Raw genomic sequence first — 21908 nt, 5'->3', positions numbered from 1 at the left:
AAACCAACAAGCACCACAGACAGAGAAGAGGAAAATGTGTTGTTCTTTCATTCTTCAAACTTCAGGCTGGCACCCAAGGTCTTTAAAATGCACACTTGACATTAACACCACTGTGGCCATGCCCAATCAAAACGCACACAATGCTGGTTCCAGTTGCAGGTAAAGCAATTTCTCACGAGTTTCACCTAAAAATTAAAACATTAATTCAAACCCCAAAGACAGGCCAGGCATACAGGTTAGCACAGTCATGAGCACCCAGATTTCTCTTTCACTGTTGGAGCCAACTGCTTTGATGTAGATCACTTGCTAGACTTTACTCACTTTTACCATCCACCCTCTATGCCGGCTTGGAGGGATTTGAACAGTGACATTTTAGGAACAGTTCCCCAGTGGTGAAACAAGTGGAGGAAAAAGAAATGCGAGTGCATCAGAGAATCTCACCGTTTCTTTCAAGCAAGAGTGGGTCAGAGTGTTTCTTGCCTATGTCAGCAAAGGAGCGCACCAGAGGGATGCGATTGCTGAGCTTTCTCTCATTCTGGTGGTGGTGTTTCTTCAGCATGGCTTCCCGCACCTTCTCGCGCAGATCCTCACTTAGCTGTCCCGAAGCCACCATGCTGTCTATCACCATGTCTGAGTCACACAAAAAAAAAAACAGGACCACACATGGGTGTGAAACACTGATAAGTATTTTTCTATTCATCTACAGTATTTGTTATTCCGTGAGAAATGTGCGTTAAGATGTGATTTTAGGTCGTAAACTGTACCTGCAATATCCTCAATAGTGTTGGCCCTCATATCCAGCATGACAGTGCCATTGAGTATACAGCTACGCAATTCAAATAAACTGTGTAGTGACAAAGTAGCCACGTAAGGCTTACTCCACCTCTCCCCACCATCTTCCACATCCTCCTCAAACTTCAGCCATCTGGAGAAAAGACACAGAATAAAATGTGGGGGTTGTTTTAATTGACAAATTATATGAAATTAAAAATATAATTCAAGGACATGCTGTTCCAGCTAATATTCTCCAGCAATCATTTTTTCCTGTCACAAGTTCAAACTCTTCAGAGCTCACACTGCAACATTGCAAACTTAGTGAGTCATGCTCTAAATCTGTCACTTTACTACAGAGTTTTATCGGAAGGGAACGAGTTCAGAAATGCAAGCCAAGTCAGCAACAACTTCAAAATGAAACTCCAAGTTCCTAAAAAGAAACGACTTGTGAGAATTAGGAAGGCATTTCTGAATATTCTGGTGACTACTAACCTGGCAGTCTCCTTCCATTCAGTGGCACTGCCGTCTCTGAACGACAGCTCGTCCAGCTCAGTGAAAAGGTCATGGGGGACGTGCTCAAGGTCATCGTCCTCTGTTCCCAAGATGAACTGGACCCTCTGGGATGGCGTGTCTGGACACACAGAGCATCATGTGCTATTAATGTTACTTAGTGGAGTTTTTGATCGTATATTAGCCATGTTTTGTTTGCTACATACACGCACACACACACATAAAGGCGCCCTTTATACACAGTCCTGCCATTGTTTAACATAATTCCATATTTACAAGTGACTGTAGAGTCAGGAAATGCAGCAAAGCACCAACAAAGGCTGAGTAAAAGAAAACTACAAGGCAAGCTAGTAAATATGGGTATAAATGTGCAAATTTAGTAAGTGAAAACATCACTTTGATGACACAAAATCTGGACAGAGCATCAAGAATAACCTAATGATAAATGATAAGTAGTAGATGCATATATTAATGAACTATGTGCATTATGAATTTTCTAGTGACGTCAATTCATCTGCAGTGGACAAAGGGACAAGTCTTGCAGAAGCAGAAATTCAGATGGTAAACAAAGGTCTGTGTGATTCATTTGAGACAGTGTGTGGGGGCGGAACTGGCCAGTACAAAAAACATTGCTTTTTTTGTTTTTCCAGGTTGGATTCATATGATGGAGGCTTTTTATTCTAGTCCATAACAAATACACTGGTGTATTTGGACTGATGCTGAGAATCCTTTTGTGGAGGAGTGCAAAAGAGAGTAATGGCAGCTCAGAAGCTCTGCAAGGGTTTTCTTTTCATGTCTGACTGAATTAGAGAGCAGCTATTAGGACATCTGCAGCTGAAACACAAACGCAGATGAAGACTAAATGCCAAAAATGGGAGCGGAACGGAAACGAGTAGAAGAAATAAGGAAGTTAACATCAATCCACAATTATACCTCAGCATGAAGACAGCCTCCCTCATTGGCAAACATTTTTTCTTTGCGACCTTTAAGAATTCACTACAGATAACAAGAATCACATGACAGATGACAGATTTTTAATTTAGATTACAGCTTTGACAGTGGAATTAATATAACTCTAGTTTTAGAATGCGAGTATAATCAGTAAAAATCAGCATTTATGTTTTGAGACACTGCTTTTTACCCAGAAAAATATACCATACTGTCACTAACAGGTTATGCTGGGAAGTGTGAGAAGATGAATGGTAAACGGTTTCAGAATATTCATCTTAAATCATTATGCACTGTGCCCTCAGTAAGTGATTAATACCAGAATTGTGCAGATTTATTTTTTTTATTCTCATGAAGCATTAGTCACTCCTTGCAGTTGAGGTGACACAGCAACTTTGTCACAGAAATGCACACACACACACACACACCATAAAAAGTCAGTCTTCAATCACTGTCGGAGACATTGGTCCCAGTGGCATTTAGTGCCTCTCAAAGCCAAATGTTTTATTCATAACTGTTTGAGAGACAGAGACACACGGCAGTCACTTGTAGGGTGTCTGGACTTTGCAGCAAGGATTGTATTTACTTAATAACTATTTGCTGGATTGCAAGAGTTTCTGTTTATGGTCCTGTGACTGTGTGAATACACACAGTCAACGTCTTCCAAAAGCAGTCGTTAACCTTTAGGTAGAGTGCTGAGGGACAGAAAATTAGAATATATATATATAAAAATAATCTAGAGGCATTCAATGTAGACTTGTTTTCATAAACTAGAAACAGTGTCCAACCATAAGAAGGGGATTCCCTGCCATCTTCCTTCCCATCCTCGGAGTCTCTCTCTCGCTTCTTTCTATGGTGTCTGTGTCCTCGGTGGCGATGCCTCCGCCTGCCTTCTCTTCCAAGAGGAACGTGAACACCTACGTACACGGCTCGGTGGCCTGAGTGGAAAAAAAGAGTCACAATTCAAACAGCATTCATTCTACAATGTTTCACAAAATGTGGAAAGAAAATGAAAGCAGGAACAGAATAATAGGCGGTAAAATAGCAGGAAAGCGGGTATATAAAACTGTAAAGTTGCATCATCAGTGATATATATGGACTCATTTGAAATACCAATAATTAAGTGTTAAAGAGAGTAATAATTCAGTGTGCAGATTCTGACAATAACACAGTACAATGAATAACCATATAATTGTATAAGAAGAGCAACACTGACACAAAAAGATACAAATGGAAGTCCAAATTAAATAGATTAAATTAAGCTCATTTCAGTGCCAGGAAAATGTCCATTCATTTACAGCTAACAGACGGAGTCACATTTAAGAAGACAATGACCTTTTTCCATTCCTTTTGAGTGCTCTTGATAATCTACTTTAAGGAAATCAGAGAACAGCGTTTAACTTTTTCACCCTTCTGTTTCCACCCAATCATTTATGTACTTCCTCTCATTATTGCCACTGTTACACAGGAACTGTGCCCTATTTTAGCTCAACATAAACCCCGGGTGCTCATTTTTCACAGATGCGTGATTCTCTTTTTGATTTCAGAGGGAAAGACTTGAGGAATGAAACCAAGATGGAGCACTCGGAGGAAGGTAGGGGTGATGCACACGGGAGGTGAACAGATGAAGGAAAACAGAGCTGGAGAAGAGGAAATGGGATGGGAGGAAAATGACAAGACGAAAAAAATCAGCTTAGCTGGACAGAAGGCAGCTCCATGGGTGTCACAAAAACAAGGAATGAGCAGTGAGATGGAAGGTTAAGAGGTACAAAAACACCTGAAGTGATGCTGTGTCCAACAAGCATGCACCCATTAACAACCTGATCACATGATTTATTAAATATATAGTTAGAACTCAATATAATAACAACAATGTCAGTATTCCTTATTAATGTCCATCTTATTTAACGTGAGTAACTTTTGGTGATTTTTGTTGTTGATATTATTCTGTCTGTCTGGTTTTTGTGAACAGAAACAATGTAACATTGTTTGCTGCTTTCCTTCTTCTGAAAACATGCTCTATCATGAAATACTATCAGACCTGATTAAGAGAGCCTTTGTGTGTATACACAGGGGCTGGCGGGAGCAGAAAGCATTTATTTTGCCAAACTACTAAATGACCAGGCTTTTTGAACAGCCGTATTCACTTCTGAAAGTTGTTGTTGGCACTTTGTGTTTTCAACCAAACTCCAATCTGTGTGCAGTCGTCTCTCTTTACTAGTACAATGTTGTTGTTGCCTCCGTCACTGTAAAGTCAATGGGTGACGAGATCTAAACACTGCTTTACTGAAAAACACAGAGACAGTCATGTGGAGCTCATAGGCTTAATCATCACCGTGTGGACACATTTTCCAATGATTTGAATCACGTGTTTGCTTTTAAAAGTTACGCACTACGGCTTTAATGTTAAATTCAATCGATCAATTGAATGCAGCAGTCTTCATATAAAACGCAAAGTTAAACAAACTATTTTTTAAATGACATTCAGCCTGGAACAGATTTCAACTACTTGATCTTGATTTGATGAGAATGAATCAATAAATTCTTAGCTTGGCATTATGGGTATCCAAGCAACAAATGAAATATGAACTGACAATAATGGATACTTACTTTCCAACTCATCCCCTTCATAGTTTGAGTGTGTGGTGAAGCTGGACTTTCCATGGTCAACTATTGCCTCTTCATCCAGACCCTGAAAATGACAGTGAGGGACAGAAAGAGAGAGGCATAAGAAATAGAAAAAGCAGGGGAAGATGTTCATTAATACCTTTCATAGCCAAAATGAATTAGTACATTCATTTTTCACCCATTTATTTGTTTACTGTAAGTGACAGCTTGTTGTGACCTAACTCAAAAAAAGGAAAAGAGAAGAAACATAAAACCAGATGTAAATGCTGAATAAAAGTTTTTTTCTGAAGGTCAAATTTATGACAATCAATGACAGGACAGCACAAGGTTGATCGATGTTAAAACAACATAAAATAAAACTAACCAAAAAGAGACTTCTCAAATAAGAGCTTTTCATAGTCTATATCCAATAAAACATAAACAATTGATCCATCTACTCTACTTAAGTATAAATCCAAAATACAGAAAACAGCCATTTGCACAGCTTTTGACATTTGTTTAATAATTATAAACAAAACACCTTTTTATTCAGCTAACTAAATACTAATCCTTCCCCTCCATCGCGTCTTCATCTTATTTTAATTAAGTTCACTGGTACTGTACAAACAAAACACTGACACACAGGGTTAATTTGGCAGATGCGATCACTGCATAGATTATTAAGCGTATCAACCGCTTCAGTCTTAAACACCCTTAGGTGCTTTGTACAATGGAGCGACTCACAATTGCATCATGACGGCTTATCTACTGTATGCTCCTAGTTTCCACTAATTAGCCCACCATGACCATCTTCATTGTTGAGGTTTGTGCAACAAAGGTCGAGTTTCACAGCAACTTTGAGAGGCTGGCTATGTTCATTAAATAAAAGAGGCTATGACCTTTTTTTGCCTCATAATGTCATGGAAAAGACAGGAGAACAACAGATCCAATTAGAGGCATACAGAGAGAGACATAAAGCTGTCACGACCCATAGCAACAAAGGTACACGACAACACACTATTATAGAATATAATACACAACATTGTGAAATGTAGCCCTGGCATCCCTAAACCCTTAAAGAGCTATTTAAAGGTGTGTGACGACCTCCCAAAATGTTGCCAGGTTGAATATCCAGACTTGTCTTCACAAAGATGGCAGTAACAATCTCAGCAGTAAATCAATAAAATGAAATCATCACAATCCAAACACATTGGCTTTAGGGGTTGATGATTTGAGTGCATCTCTGTGAGAAAACAATCACTGTACTCGTCGTTAGTGGTCCTTAATATTAGTGGTACCTTGACTCTCTACTCTTAAGTGCCAGGACATTTAAGGCAGCCACAGAGACACTGTATCCAATTACTGTTGCATGTCTGGCCAAAACAGACGTAAATGTCTTGGGAGCGATCCCGTCGGGTCTACTACCAGAACACGGAAATTGATACTAGTGTTACTCCAGCCGGAATCACAGAAATAATGAGAGAAACACAACCCATTGGCTCTTTTTCCTATCATAACCACCATAATCACAACCAGCAACAGTCCACAGTCAACAAATAGGAACAGGTTTAACAACCTAGTTTGAATTTCTTCAAATAGATTGTTAAAATTACCTGGGATGTACTGCGGGTATTAGTAGTCTTTTTTTTGGATTGTATTCAAAGAGAAACCACACATGCTTGGCTCCATTTTCAATGCGTCTTCTGATAATCCTATTTTAGACACACATTTAGGTTGTATAGTGCCATGTGGATGCAGTGAGCCAATGTGGTTTCTGACAGCAGCACTGACTGAAACATAGGCTGAATAAGAGATATGTGACATTGAGTTTGTGATAAATAAATGACTATGAATAAGGATTTTACCCTAGTTTATTTTCGACACATACTGGGGCATGCCTGGCTACAGAATACTATAAATACAACCGAGCCCAAAATAAACATGCTTCTATGAGTCTTTAAATGTGGCCTCTTGAGTGTTACGCAAGTAATAAGACAGCATTACGATGTACACAAATCTGTATTTCCTGATTTTTGGACACACTTTAACGCAATATAACACCCCCAAATAGGAGGATCCTTTCAATCCCTTCAACCAATCAAAGGCAGACACTGCTGCCAGACTAGAAACAAAAGGTAATGTTAGTCTCACGATTATAGGATATATGATACGAGCCTTAGCCACAACATGCCAGTCACTTCCACTGACCACAGTGCAGTTTCATTTAGATGAAGAGCACGTTTCTCTTCGACCATCTCCTGCTTTTCCCTATGTCATTAGTGTGTTCAGTGACATATATTTCCACACATATATTAGCATAATCATTTTCCGGGTTAGAGCCCCAACTTCTATGAATAATGCCATCTGTGACCACGTTTGTGTGTGTGCACTCGTTAGGCTGCGAGTGTGTGTTTCTCAGCTGCTTGTGGATTTGCATGATAATGACCAGCGTTGTTCACCATCAGTGACTTGATGAGGAGCGGTAATAATTGAGCGGCCGGGTGGGACGAACGCAATGAGAAATGTATCTTTCCAATAGCTGGAGCTCTTCCTCTCACACTAGACCAAGGGTGAGTGAAACTGGAGAGGTGGTCGTTTGTAACTGAAAGCTTGAAAGTGTCAATGATTTCAGGTCCAAGACATTTGTCCGTCAGTCTCACTTGCCAATTTCCCATTCTGCAAGAATCACGTGAACCAATGTTTGCAAGCAGGGTACACAAAGCTGGTGTGAAACTCTTTCGACTTAGCGTGTACCGTCTTATTCTTAAGCTTCTTAAAATTCCGTTCCCACAAAATCTCCTCTAAAGTTTGCTGTAAAAAGAAAAACCCCATTTGCTAATGTGAAACCATTTATTATGTAATCAATGTTTATTATTGTCATGCCTGTTTATGCACATGTCAAAGCCTGTTGTGCCCTCAACATTGCTTGGTACAATTTAAGGGCACCAGTTCCAACCTGTCAAAAAGTTCCCAAAATAAACCTGCAGTCTGTCACCCCAAAGTCCTCTGGCCCGGGGGAGGTGTCTGGCCATTATGCCCACAAAGCACAGCTGTGGTTGGGCTCCAGGAGCAGTGCCAGTGGAGGGGAGATGAAAGGCTGAAGAACTGCCAGCTGAGTAAGACAAGACAGTATATAGTGACATCAATCAGAGCTATTGACAGAACGCAGAAGTGTCTCTGGCTGCCTCTGGTTCAAGTCTGGGTAGTGTATTTCAAAATTAGGAAGAAAAAAATATCATCAAACTTATTATTATTATAAAAGTGGATAACCACTTCTCCTAAAAGGGGACACGTCACGTCCAATGTGTGAGTTTAGATTAACTGAGCGCTTGTATAAAGTCTGATGGAGGATATTGCAAATCCCTGTTTAGCCTGATTAAGCTCAAAAGTCTTAGGAGAAAATATGTGGTTCAATAGAAAATGGCTAAAGCACATGATATTCAAAGGCAACATCAGTTTGGATAGGGGCCAGATCAATGAATGATGCCAACATTCATCACCAGCTGGCTGAACATCATCATGATAACCAAATGATGAACACATTAAAAAAATAAACAACTAAAAGCGACTGCATCTGTATTTGAGGATTTTCGCTTAGACAGTAAATAAAAAAGACACGTGTGTTGGGTATAATATATGGGTGGGGATTTACAGTTCGCATGAACTTTTAAGAGTAAACACAAGGTTTACCATGTGTCCATTCTGTAATCTAAGCCTTTATTCTGAAAATATATGCACTGAAAGAGAACTCAGAGAAATTCTGTTGCTGAAACTGACGTGTAACTGACGTGTTTTTGGTTTGAAAAACAATAAAACAATTACAAACAATACATAATACTTTAACAGTATGAAAAGGGGAAATATAGTATAAAATATAGAGCATTTTTGCATTTTATTCTCACCTTTATTATCACATCTCACACATTTGTGTCTTAAAAGTGTCTTTGTAACAATTTGGTGATTAAAGATATGGTCCACATTATCACCAGGCGACTATTGTTAGGTTAAGGCAGCTCAAAAATGTAGGTTTTTGCCTCAGACTAAAGACGTTTTCAGACACTAGCGACTGTCGGTGGAAGATTTTCGTTACTTTTTTCTAATATATTTACTACATTTTTGTACAATACTGAATAGTTTAGAGTAAAAGAAACAAAAACAGACTGTGACCTAATTCAGTAGAGAGCATATCATCAATGCAAAGCAAGCTGTATAGCATTTGACTAAAACAATGCATAGCTTCAATAATCATCAAATAAAGTGAACATAACTAATATTCATGATGCAGCAGCCATGTCGCTGATTTATACTGTATGCAGATGTTGTATGGTTATTTTAGATACTTTAATACCTGCCTTATCTAAGTCAATGTCTTATGAGCGTTGAGGTTTTAATGACCAAGTACTTCTGTTTAAATCTGTGACACATTGAAATAATTTCATTAAGCGGTGACAGGATGTGAGTGCATCACTTCTGTAGAGTGTTGTAGAGAAATAGTCACAGAGCAGGCAAACCCAGACAGACAGACAGACAGACAGACGGTGAAAGACAACCAGCCACTAAACAAGCCAACAGGCCTGGTACTCTCTAATCTCAGTTTCTTCATAGCCTTGCTTTGCTGGGAACTGTTCCAGTTAATAGATACTGACATGAGAGAGGTGTTACATTGTAAGAGACCTATCCCTGGAAATGACTGAATATTGGTCCGTCTCAGCACTGCCACATGAACAAGAACACACACAACACAGATGAAACATTCACACACAGTATTTACTGCCAATTATGTTGTGGAACTAATTAAATGCGGTCTAAAAACAAATATATAAGAAACTACTGATGACTGCTAACTGTATGTACAACTGTATGCATTGCAAGTATAGGGTAATATTGTCAAATTTCACACAAAGGGACAGACATCTCATGATATTTAACAGATGCCAGAAGATAATTACATAATCTAATCAGGCAGTAATATTTTGCTGACTTTTGCATGCTAGCTGTTCAATTACATCCCTGCAGCTTGACTATATTTGAACAAGGCACTACTAAGAGGGCAGTAATTATACAATGCTTCCTCACACGAGAGAGGTAGAGCTCCAAAATGTGAAAGACATTTGGTTAAGACATTTCACCTTTGAGAGACATAAAAATGGAATGAAAAGCCAAATCTAATTGGTATTCCCCAACATGCACAGACTTTGCAAACGTAAACACAAAGATGGAAACCAGGTCCTCTTTACCCCACAAATATTTTACTCTGTATTTTTGCAGTGTGCTTTCAGTTAAAAGGCTACAAGCATTCTATGTAATTTCACTTCAGTCAATAAGCATAATCTCCATTAACAGCATGCACCTTGTTTGGATTTAGTGGCAGCACCCTTCAATCCCTTCTCATTTCTCTCCTCTTCTCCTCTCCTTGTCCCGCTTCTTCAAGCAGCCATAACTGTCTCCGTCCCTTTTCCTCTCATTCCTGCTCCTTGAGGCAATTCAAGAGTGGAGAGGAAATGTTTCTATTTCAACGGGCAACAATAGCATCCTATTCACTCATTCACACATCTCCTGCTTTTTTTTCCCCCCCTTTTGGTCAAATGTGCAAGCCACCTGCCCCATTCATTAGCATAGACCACTGTTTCCCTCTGACCTAAAGGAACACATGAGGACAAACCAATACAGACACAAACACACCAATAACACAACACACACAGAGCCACTCTGTGCACACCGCAGGAGTTGGGAACACAAGACGCGCACACACACACACACAGGAGGACCAGACGTACCTTAAGCACATCCTCCCCGTCGCTCTGTTCATCCATTTAGACTAAAACATCCACAGGGCAAAGGCAACAGGGATTTTAGCCAGTTCTTTCTTTCGGATGGTGATCTCTCTTGTAGAAGGCGTGTTTGTGAGCCAAGCACCAACAGAGATTCTGTCGCACTCGTCTGTTACCTCTTGCTCATCTTTTTATACAGAGAACGGAAGAGAGAGAGCAAGAGAGAGAGCAACACACTGCTTCAGAACACACAGTGCTCTGCTCTTCCCCGACAGCCCGCTCTTTGCTCGGCAGCCAATCCCACCATGCCACCATGAATATTTTATTCACCAAGCCAAGAGCTTAAAAACACACGCATATACACACAGAGGACATACACGCACACATTTGGAGGACACACAAGTGCTCACCCACTGAGCTATTCAGGTCACAAATGAAGAACCCCCACCCCCACCCCTCAGCACAGATACATAGGAACAAGCGCACGTGTGGGCTGGGCATTCCTTAGAGGGAAAACAGCCCAAGCAGACACATATTCATCAAGATTCCAAATGACTTTGATTTGACATTGATGCTTTCCACCCTACCCTCAAGACGCTGCAGACGTCTTTTAACATCGAGCAATTTCCACAAGGGCTCATTTGTTGCCTTTCCATCGAAAAACTGATACACGAGTAGGTCAAGAAGATCTCAAGGAAACGCTGGATCAAATCCCATGAGCACAGCATCCCTAACAACATCATTCAGCTCTAAAGAGATTAACCACAAAACACATACTCAAAAGGTCAATACACAGCTAAAATTAAATTTTATGTGGTAATTAAATCGAAAGGGTGACATCTAAAAGCAAAACCTACACTGAGCATAGACATCAGGTGAATTAAACCAAACATTATGCACTGTTCCAGGGGTGAGGATCAATTTGTCCATTACAGGCCATTTTAATTTTGAGGGCAAAACCACACACCACATATAAAGACAAAAAGTGAAGCCAAAACATTGTAGTGATAACCCACTAGTGGTTGGCTGCGCTACAAGTTGTAACCATATTCCCTGCGTGTTAGCAGATGGAACATAAAAACCATCAAAGCGCTCTTCAACATTTTATAGCCAAATGTCATCGGATATGAATTTGATATTTGAAGTTAAATAAACATGGTGAGACATGATTGACATACTCATGAGTCTATATCACGGATGTGGAAGATCTTGTTCACTGAAGTACTGGACTGGCTATAACTGATCACCTGTGCAAGAATGCAGCACCTTTATCTTGGATATTTTGGATTCTTTCTTGTACAGTGTAATGCAGACAAATGTTAATCTTTCCACAAATTCACTGGACTAAACTTCATGACTTAAGTCATATAGTGTTTGAGTTTGATGAAGTTGCTACCAGTTACTTGCTACATCAGGTTGTTTTTTTACCCACTAATCTTCCCACACACACATCATGAAACAACAGATAGTCTACATTTTGTGTGCCATCAGTGATCCACTCTTCAACACAAACTACGGAATACAATGAGTCACTAGCTGGAGCTACAGCACCACCAGATGACACCCGCTACTAATTACTGGACAATATAAACCAGGATAGTAGAATGTGATGCATTGCAAAAGCAAGAACATTTAGGCAGTTTTTGTAAAAAACAAAAGTTTGGCAATTTTTTCCGACTTAATTTTCAGCAGGATGTTCCCATTCTAACTTGTAAAAATCTAAATTACATTTATTGGCAAGGAAACTTGTATTAAACAGCTCTCATCTCTTTCAGCAAAAAGTATTTAAAAGTTTGTGCCATGTTGTACAGTTAAATCGCATCAACTCTCCTGGACATTGATCCCAACAGAAAGAAACAAACAAGTTTTGTGTTTTGGAGGCAAATTAGCCAAAGTCTGGATAGAGTGCAAATGAATTACTTTTATTGTATTAACATAAGTATAGCTCAACAGACTGCCACTGAGGCTGGTTTAGAGTAATTGCCCATTCAAACCCATGCTACACAAGGAGTTAACTTCATAAAACACCTACTAAACCTTTCAGTAAATGCTAAGCCAATAACAACCCTGGTCAGAGGGTTTATGTAGGCCAGACTATAACCCTTATTTAGTAGTGGGACAGTGGGCTACATAAATGCCTCAATTCTAGGCAAACTAGCAAACATTTGACATTAGATTTAATGAACATTCAAACTGCGTAGCATCGGTTATTCATATTTAAGTTACAACAATGAGTAATGTTCTTACTAACTGCTGGGTTAGACGCATTTATTTAAACGAAACCCTTTAGAAAATAATGCAAACTGTGAATGAATATTTACTGATCTGTCATGATAGGACGTGATAGGATAGAAAGGATTTACTCTTTAAAATGCATCAAAATTCTAGTGACCTTGTCTGTAACACAGAGGCACACATAGGTTAGTTAAACATCCAAGTCAAAGCCCAGTAAATATCCATTTATAAATAGGTTCTGTGGTTCAAAGGCATCAGAACATCCATTCAATTGCATTAGGGTTTTTTGGTACGTTGGTAAACCCACGTTTTCACTTTCAAAGTGACATTTTTAAACTGTCTGTAAATAGCATTCATTTCCTGTTAAAGCCAGATGCATGTTTTTAAAAACATGTGCACACTAGCTGAATGTTTACTGGAGTGTGTATTTTGATGGATAAACAATAACAAGACTTTTAATAGACTTGAAGCAGTTTCCTTTAGTGAGCACATTGCTTTCCATGCCCGGGGATGAGGTAAGCAGCTGGCTAACAGTTCCTTTTCAATGAACAGCAAGAGGTCAGATTTCCACAGTCACATGCGCATGGTGCGTGCACACACACATACAGTACATAGCTAGGCTCACAGACACGGAAGTAGACAACCCTACACCAGCAATGACGTCAAAAGGTGAGGCTGTATTTTAAACTTAGCTCTGTGCCCACTTTCTTTTTGGGGGGCTTTTTTAAACATTGCTGACTGTCTAATGCTCATTGTGACCAGTATCTGCAAAAGTTACACCCAGCACACAGGATGTGATGGGTCTCCACTGGCAGTTAAGACGACACATACACCAGTCAGACACAGCATTAAAAACAGGGATCTGTTGTAGCTTAACAGTGTAAGTGAAATTACCAACCACAAAAGAGTGAATCTAGCTCATGAAAGATGCAAACAACTTGGCACATACAACTCATCCTAATATGATGGACTTAAAATAAGTAGCATGAAAACAGTAAAAATTGTGGATTTCATGGGAGAGAGGACCCACTTGTGATCTCATTGAATTGAATACACAACCGTTCTTAATTACTATCAGGTAATAGATTTATGAAATCTATAATCTACCATTATAAATACAGAGTTCCAGTTCTGCTGATAGATATCCCCTAAATCCCACATAATGGGCTTTTGACATTCATACTTCGATCCTCATCCTTGGGTTTACACTGATCAGCCACAACATTAAAACAGACAACTAGTTTTAACTTACTGGCTCATTAATGAAAGATAGAGTTTGGTATTATGTAACGTACCATAGCACTTTGATTATCATCTCAGCCTCTTGTGTACTTTTCCTCTCTAACAGCACAAGCTTTTCACAACAAGAATAACTTGGAAATGTTGCACATGAACATCTGGACACATATGATAAGCAAGTGAGTGCATTTAATTAAGCCACTGTGCCAGCAGATCTCATCATCAGGCCACATATGTTCTAAAGAAATGATGAGTAAACCTGTTGAATGTCAGGATTAATAACACAGAAATGATTCATGGCAATCAATTATAAACTACCGTCACACTGCCAACAAGGAATACTTAAATGCACTCACAATAAGCCAATTGTAGTCAATTTCATGATTGGTGAAATCATGGAAAATAGTTATTATTTCATGCGAGTGACCAACTTACAGTCCTAGTTTCTTACTTTGAAGTGCCAGAAGGAGCAGCCAGCATCACTCCAGTTATTCCAGGAGCCCATGATTCATAATGAGCTTGTTTAAGATTATTGTTTATCGTTTCATAAAACAATAACTGAATAGATATATCCCTCATGTCTCAGTAACATTGCAACATTTTGGTGTCATTGTTCAGTCGAGTAACCTTTCCTAAAGTTGGGAATGTGTGTGTGTGGAACATCACACTTTGTGTAGCCTTTAATGTTTGTTGTTACATGAGTTCCGTGTTTCTCAAACTTTTTATACCGAGTACCACCCGAGAAGATATTGAGCTCTCAAAGTAACACCGTTATCCCCAACAACGTTAAAATACAGTGGTGTAAATGGGTTGTGCAAAGTCTGCTACAAGAGGCAGACTTATTCCCAATGAGATCATTTACTCTCTCCTCATCCTCACATATACTTCACACACTGGTATAGTGACATTACATAAAGATGGAGCGGGACATAAGGTGACAAATCATTATTTAATTTATTTATTTTGCTATGCGTCTCACTTTCCATTCAGCTCCACTCTGATCACATACCCTCATATATTAAAGTACCACTACAGGAAGCTTGCGTACTATTGGTGGTAGATGTACCACAGTTTGAGAACTGTAGTGTTATGTGTTCTCTCTGTAGCAGTGCAGCTATGGAAGATTTTTGGAAACCTAAGAACAACTAAATGTATATTATGGACAGTATTCTCCGCGGTAAGTATCGCGATAATATGAAGAATCGCACTTACTTTGTTTAGGACAGTTTGCGACAGTTCCCATAGAACATGTTGGCTACATAATACATCTACTTATGTTAACATTCAGGTCAATAAAGCTCTTTATTGGTCTCATTTGACAGCCAACGGTTATTTTTCACATTTCGCATTTCGTTAATAATAAACGCTCGTGTCTTTACTGAGCACTTCCTCGAGAGCGAATGAAGGGAAATTCACTAACTAACTACAAACCTAAGCGAACATGTAACAATTCCCACCAAAACATAAACTTCATTGAACCCCAAACCAAACACCTGAACGTAACTTTTGTCCGTGCCACGTGTCAGAAGCAGAAAGCCGGCTAACAATGGCAGCAGCCGGATGGTGCCCCCACTGACTCCCAAGCATCCCTCGTACTTGTGCCGCTGCTTGGCAAACAAGGGACAAACACCCGGACAAAGAGCCACAAAAACCATCATGGTGGAATAACGGCTAACTGTGCGTGGTGGGGACTTACTGTTCTCAAGAGGGGTCTCATTTGCTCCGAGTACTCGTCCATTTCACCTGCCGCCGGTCCTTATCTCCACCGTGTGTTCTCACTTTGTTTTATCGGACCGGTAGATGTGCGTGTGTACGTGAGTGAGACCGAGCCGGGTGACACTTGTCTGAACACAGAGGACTGGCTGTGCTTCCCCTGACGACGCGGTAAGGACACGCCTCTAAAATGATTGACAGTAATTGACAGCCAATGCGCTTCCAATACCCGGCATTTTCAACGAATCACATCTAATGACGTAGAAGTAAGGGCGGGGAATACGCCTTTGTTGCTTCAAAGTCCCAAGTTGGGAGGACTTGGGACGACTTGTGCTACAAATACTACACTTTTAAAACACTATGTATATATACATACATTCATAATAGAGTTTGTATTGTTTATAATTATTAATGATAATAATAAAAATAATAATAATTATTCTCATTTGTGGAAAACAGTCAATCTGTAAATTATATTGTCTATATTTACATTTGGAGCCTTTTGAGTTCAGGAAGCTTCGGGAAAGTACAAGTAAAATCTAATTTGCAAAATGCTAAACCGTAGTCATTACAAACATCACCACCCATTTATGGAATTATTAAATATCATAAAATGCAATCAGTAAAGCCGAAGTCTGAATGAAATTACATACTACGTGCCTCTCATCATCCAACAAACGTTTGACTCATGGCTCATCGTTATCCATCTTCTATAAAACCACATGCTCATCATGTGTGAACGAGAATTATGTAATGACACATTTTGACCAGCAGATGGCAATGCTGTATAGGTCACTTTTTGAAGCCGTGTAAGAGATGTGCAAAGCACAACATTCACTTGTCTTGGCTATATAAATCCCTGTGAAGAAACTTTTTATTTATCAAAAATAAAAAATATGTGTAGACACAAACCTTCAGTTGTAAGAATGCATTTTGAATTCTGGCATGAAAATGTGGTAGATCATGATGTTAGTGCATGTGGGAACAATCTTTTTGTTTGCAATTTCCTGTAATGACCCACCCCTTAAAGCTATAGCATAACCAAACATATGGTGTTGAATGCATTATAAGTGTCTACCATAATTAAAAGGAACACCCTCATAAATGCAAAATCACATTTAAATCCCAATCATAACTTATTTGCATATAAAAGTATCTACTAAGCAGACGTGTATAAGAAAAAAAAATAGGCTGGTGTAAGCAGCAAAAGTAGTCTGTTCTTGCAGAAGACTTAATCAGTGTCTTCCTTTAAATAGAGCCTATTCCTCATCAACCCAGCAACCTCTGGCATAATCACACGGCAGTTCAGAAATAGAACTGCGAGGTGGGAGAGCAAACTATCACCTCTTAATTGTACCCGGAGTCTTAAAGATGCTGAGAGCCCATTAGCGCACAAAGACGTGTGCTGTGTATCGCTCCTAAAAACATGCATCTACATAATGCAGCTGGGAGATGAGTCAGAGTTTAGACAAGTGGAAGAAGCACCACACTGGTATCCACCTGTGCTGGGAGTCACATAAAGAGATGCAGGCTGCAAGGTGCGGTGATGATGAGAAAGAAAGTTGGTGGAGAAATTGTTCGAAACTTGCTGTGGTGGAAATAGTGCAACTTTTGATATTCAATAAAAAAAACCAGGTGACACTGCAAACTCTGGTTTGTAACTTTGAAACATAAACAAATTTATATCACTATCCATTGTCAAATGAATTCACACAATGCTGACTGTGTGTTTCTCAGTATAGTGGTGTTAAGATCTTGTGTCACCTGCTGACATTCCCACGTTGCACACAGAAAGTGATTTGTTATATGTCAAGACAGACGGCGGCAACGGCAGCATTGCACAAGCAAATAAATACAAGGCATAAATGCTTCCCCTGCCGTTGTATACGCTGTAAACACTCCCTCTGTCAGGTCTGATTGTATTTTCAGAGAAAATAAAATCTTCAATAATATTACGCCGTTTCTGTTCATGAAGACCAAACAAAGGCAGAATAATAACGTCAACAAAAAAAAATCACAAAAAGTTCCACACTTAACAAAGGCAGATATTTTTCATTTCGCTGTGAGCAGCAGAGAGAGGCGACAGATTGGACAGTTTAACATGTTAGGTGCAAACCAGCAAAAGAATATTGATTGTGTCCCAGAAGCTATACGAGTTAGGACTCCTGTGTTCCCAGCAGACCGAGCGGCTGTTGTCTCTTTCTCTGGAGGTGAGGCCTTCTGAAGGTGCCAGGAGAGACGGAAGAGAATATGAAATTCCCAAATCTGTTGGAGCGCTCCCCTCAAAGTGCCAATGCATTGATTTTGATGATAGATCTTTTCCACCTGGCTGCCTCAGCATGCCCTACTCCAAACATTGCTCTCAAGACCAGGGTCTTACGGGAGCCTTAGTGCCCCTGAATCCTGTTCAACTCCTCAGGGACTCTACCAAGGAAAGGGGGGAGGGAGTAGAGGCCAGTGACCAGCATGGTGTACCCAAATCGACGCAGGGTTGGGTAGACAGTGGGAGGGGCCGATTATGGTCAGAAGGGGAAAGAAGGGGGGGTGCCCGGCCTGTTGAGGTACATCCCACTGGCCTCCAGAGGGAACACGGGGGCTTGAAATCAATGTGCTGTTAAGTGCAGCTTAGCCGCAGGATACTTTCTTCATCATTATTCATGCACCAGTGAGTCGGGATCCTGCCTGCGTGCTGCGCACTCCGTCTGGGGGCACGAGCACGAGGCCCTTCCACGCCTCTGGTTCCTCTCACCTCTGTACTTCCCTGCCAACACTCAACGCCTTTTTTCCAAACAGTTGTGGCCTTGCTAACTTGAGACTCATCTCTCGCCAGACTCTTACTCTGGGAGACCCGTGAGCATGACACTTATATACTGTAGTCGGCCCAGTTCCAAAGGAGTCAGTGAGGTTATATAATACATTGCGTGGTGTACATTAACACCTGGGGTGAGCTGAAAGCGTCATTAGGACTGTCAGCGTCCACGACCTCCACTCCATATACACTGCAACGAGCATATGCTCATGATAAACAACAGCATGGGCTTAGTCAACCAGTCTAAATGAGATTGGAATCTCTTTTACAAGAGAGACTGGCAAGAATAAAAATATGATTTAGACACAGCTATCACAAACACACAAAAAGAAATAGTCAATATGCAATAAAAGAATAAAAGGAGGCACAGTAATGAGAGAAAGAAATTCAAACAACAGTTCAGTTCAACAAAGTTCAGTTCTGGCTCTGTGGATTGACATTTGCAGAGTATTGTTTAAGTTCAGGCCATGATTGAGTTTAGTTTCCACACACACATATATATAGTGCAAAGATACATTGGAAATTACATTACATGTCATTTAGCATCTGCTAAATGACATGTAATGTAATGTAACAATTAGAGCTGCAACTCTAATCTGAAGGGTTTCTTTGTAACTAATATTCACATTGAAGAAGCTGAAACAATCAGAAATCTTGTTTGTATCATGAAAAAAAGGTTCAAACTGATGAATTAATTAATTTAGCAATGGATTAATAATCCATTAATCGAGTAATTGTTTCAGCTCTAGAAACAATCCAAGTAAAGATGTGTAGACAAACGTCACCCAGTGAGTAAATCTAAGGAGAGGGAAAAGTGACAGCTGCATGTACATGACTGGCAAGATTAAAACTTGCAGTGTGCTTAGTTAGTTTCATAAAGAATGTTAATCTCAAGCTAATTAAACTGACTCCTTAATAAAGAATAAAAGTGGTCAGTGTGATGAATGAAGTGTGTGCATAATAAAAACGCTCCCACAGGAACAGCTTTGAAGTATTTCTGTCTTGATAATCATTTAACACATCGGAAGGGAAAATACAGTGTGAGGCGAAAACATAATCACCGTCTCCGTCTGTCTGTCTGTAGGTTATGTTCTTTTCTTTTTTTTTGGTAAGAGGAATGTCTTAAAAATAAATTGTTGATCCATGCAGACACACATGTGCCCGTGGCTGCACATTCAGTCAGTGAGAGCAGTAATAGTGTGTGACTGAAGGTGAGGAAACAGCCTCAGGCCTTCATCTGTGTTTTAGATGTCAGCCCTCCTTGGGTACAATGTCTCCGTAGCCTCTTTGGCCTTTCTTACATGAACTTTCTACATGGTTAACGATGGATGGCCTGAGGGAAGGACACTCTCTCTCACACACACACACACACACGGACAGCAAAGTTTTACTCATTCACTCTGGACCTTTTATGACTGACACTCAAATAGAACTCATCTAGTATTTGACGTTGTAAGTCGAGCACAGTCATTTCTTATTCAGGTCTTATTCCAATGCACGTATCTCCTGTAAGTTAACATGGTCGGAATATGTGGAAGCATGCTGTAGAGGTGTCTATTGATCGCTGTACTTCTTGCATGAATGCTTGGGGAAGACGCAATCTATCGACTTGTTGCCGGATTTGGCAGCTGTCAGGGTTTCGCCAAAGAATCATCCTTTCAAAGGTCATGGAATATCTATACATAACATTGTTGTGACCTGCAGAGACTGACTGATGATGCTGTCTGTAGTTTACATACAAGTTGCAGTGTTCAATAACCTTGTTACTGCATGGACCGGAGGTTTTGATTGGTGGATGACAGAGTGATATGGCCTCAAAAGTTATTACAATTAAAAAAACACAAACCTGAAGTCAACAAATCAAAGAAACTATACCTGTGTTTTATTGTTATACTTCAATTATATTGAATTTCAGTATTGCAATGTAACAAATTACAAATACTTTGTTACAAAAAGTACAACATTTGCATATCTGTAATGTAATGTAATGTAATATCTGCACATTTTCTATTACACATTTGTCATACCCATTTACGCACCGCAACGTAGGGGCAACGTAGGGGCAACGTAGGGTTAATATAGACTAGTGAAGTCGGGAATCGCACCAACAACCTTCCTGATGAAAGACGACTCACTGTACTTTGCATTTTATATCAGAAAATTACTTTTGATCATTAAATGCAGTAAATAATCTTATACTTTAAGACTTTTACTCACAACATAGAAAGATACTTGTATCCCTTTTAGTTACTTTATACAAGATTTATTATTGTTATTAAACTATTGCTGAGTTTTGTGACAGAGATTACATCTGAATGAATTGCAGTATTACACATTTAAGATGTGTGATATGACATTTGCAGATCTGGCAGAGAGAAAGAAAGTTGTAGTAACTTCTTTTTTTTATAAATGATATGCTTTAGTTACGAGCATGTACATTTAAAACCCTTTATTCTCCCTACAGTTGGCAGTTAGTGTGTCTGATGTCCACTCCCCAGTTACACTCAAACAAAGATTAACTGGGGTCAAAAAACCAAACGGCGAATAAAAATATCATCGGATGCCTCGAAATACAATTTGCTGACACGCGCAAGTGCAAACATTTCTATTCATCAGCCTCAAATCCCCCGAAGAGCCTTTTTCTTTACAGCTTTCATGAGAGGCCAGGGCAATCAAGCACTCTACCTTGTTAGGAGGTGTTAATTGGAGTTAGTCAGACTCCTCAGTTTGTCAAGGAGTCTGACAACAGAATTAATTAGAATTTGTGTATGTAAATCAATTCAAATTGGGGTCCTCGTGGGGGAGGATTTGAAGTATTTTCACTGAGAAAAAACAGGTGCCGAGAACACGAGCCAAGAAGTCTCTGTGTGAATCTCATGACTTCTCTTTTTGTGGATTTCGTCTTCACTAATCCACTTTTGGAGAGGCCATAGATCCATTGTATAAATAGACGTGTTGAGCTGTATGTTGCCCTTCGTTGGATGGATGATGGACAGTTTTTTTCTCTCCACTTTTCCCGTGTTCACTTAGTTAGTACATGTGCCTCACGTGCGGCAGTGTTACTTGGGTAAATAACAAGACGTGTTAAAACACATGGCAACAACAGACGGAAAAGCAGGACCACGTTCTTTTGTGAGCAGCTTCACCTTAATGACTCGTGTCATGTGAGACGTGTAAATCTAAAACTTAAATCACACATAAGCCACTTGAATCGGCGTTACATTGTAACACTTATTTGTAGTTTGAAAGGCACTTTTTTTTTTTTCCCTGCGTGAAAGCCGTGGCATCTGAGGACTCAGAAA

At 39.7% G+C, this 21908-nt stretch overlaps 1 protein-coding gene across 7 annotated transcripts in view; it reads right to left on the bottom strand.

The window, feature by feature from the left end:
• LOC122786950 (sodium bicarbonate cotransporter 3-like) overlaps positions 1–15948 on the bottom strand; it is a 34722-nt gene extending 18774 nt beyond the window's left edge. For 3 of the 7 annotated variants that reach the window (XM_044053511.1, XM_044053513.1, XM_044053517.1), the window contains exons 1-6: positions 15781–15948; positions 4843–4924; positions 3021–3170; positions 1267–1405; positions 765–925; positions 442–630 (exon numbers count right to left, since the gene is read on the bottom strand). In XM_044053511.1, coding sequence (XP_043909446.1) covers positions 442–630; positions 765–925; positions 1267–1405; positions 3021–3170; positions 4843–4924; positions 15781–15822 — 763 coding nt within the window. In that variant the 5' untranslated portion in view covers positions 15823–15948. Of the gene's footprint in view, positions 1–441; positions 631–764; positions 926–1266; positions 1406–3020; positions 3171–4842; positions 4925–10616; positions 10819–15780 lie in introns of those variants that run through there. The other 4 variants (XM_044053514.1, XM_044053515.1, XM_044053516.1 and 1 more) reach the window with 4 other exon arrangements.
• Positions 15949–21908: the final 5960 nt, after the last annotated feature.

This window comes from Solea senegalensis, linkage group LG20 (assembly GCF_019176455.1).
Source record: "Solea senegalensis isolate Sse05_10M linkage group LG20, IFAPA_SoseM_1, whole genome shotgun sequence".
Lineage (NCBI taxonomy): Eukaryota > Metazoa > Chordata > Actinopteri > Pleuronectiformes > Soleidae > Solea > Solea senegalensis.
Note: the sequence above shows the minus strand (reverse complement) of the source record. Positions and strands in the feature narration are given on the sequence as shown.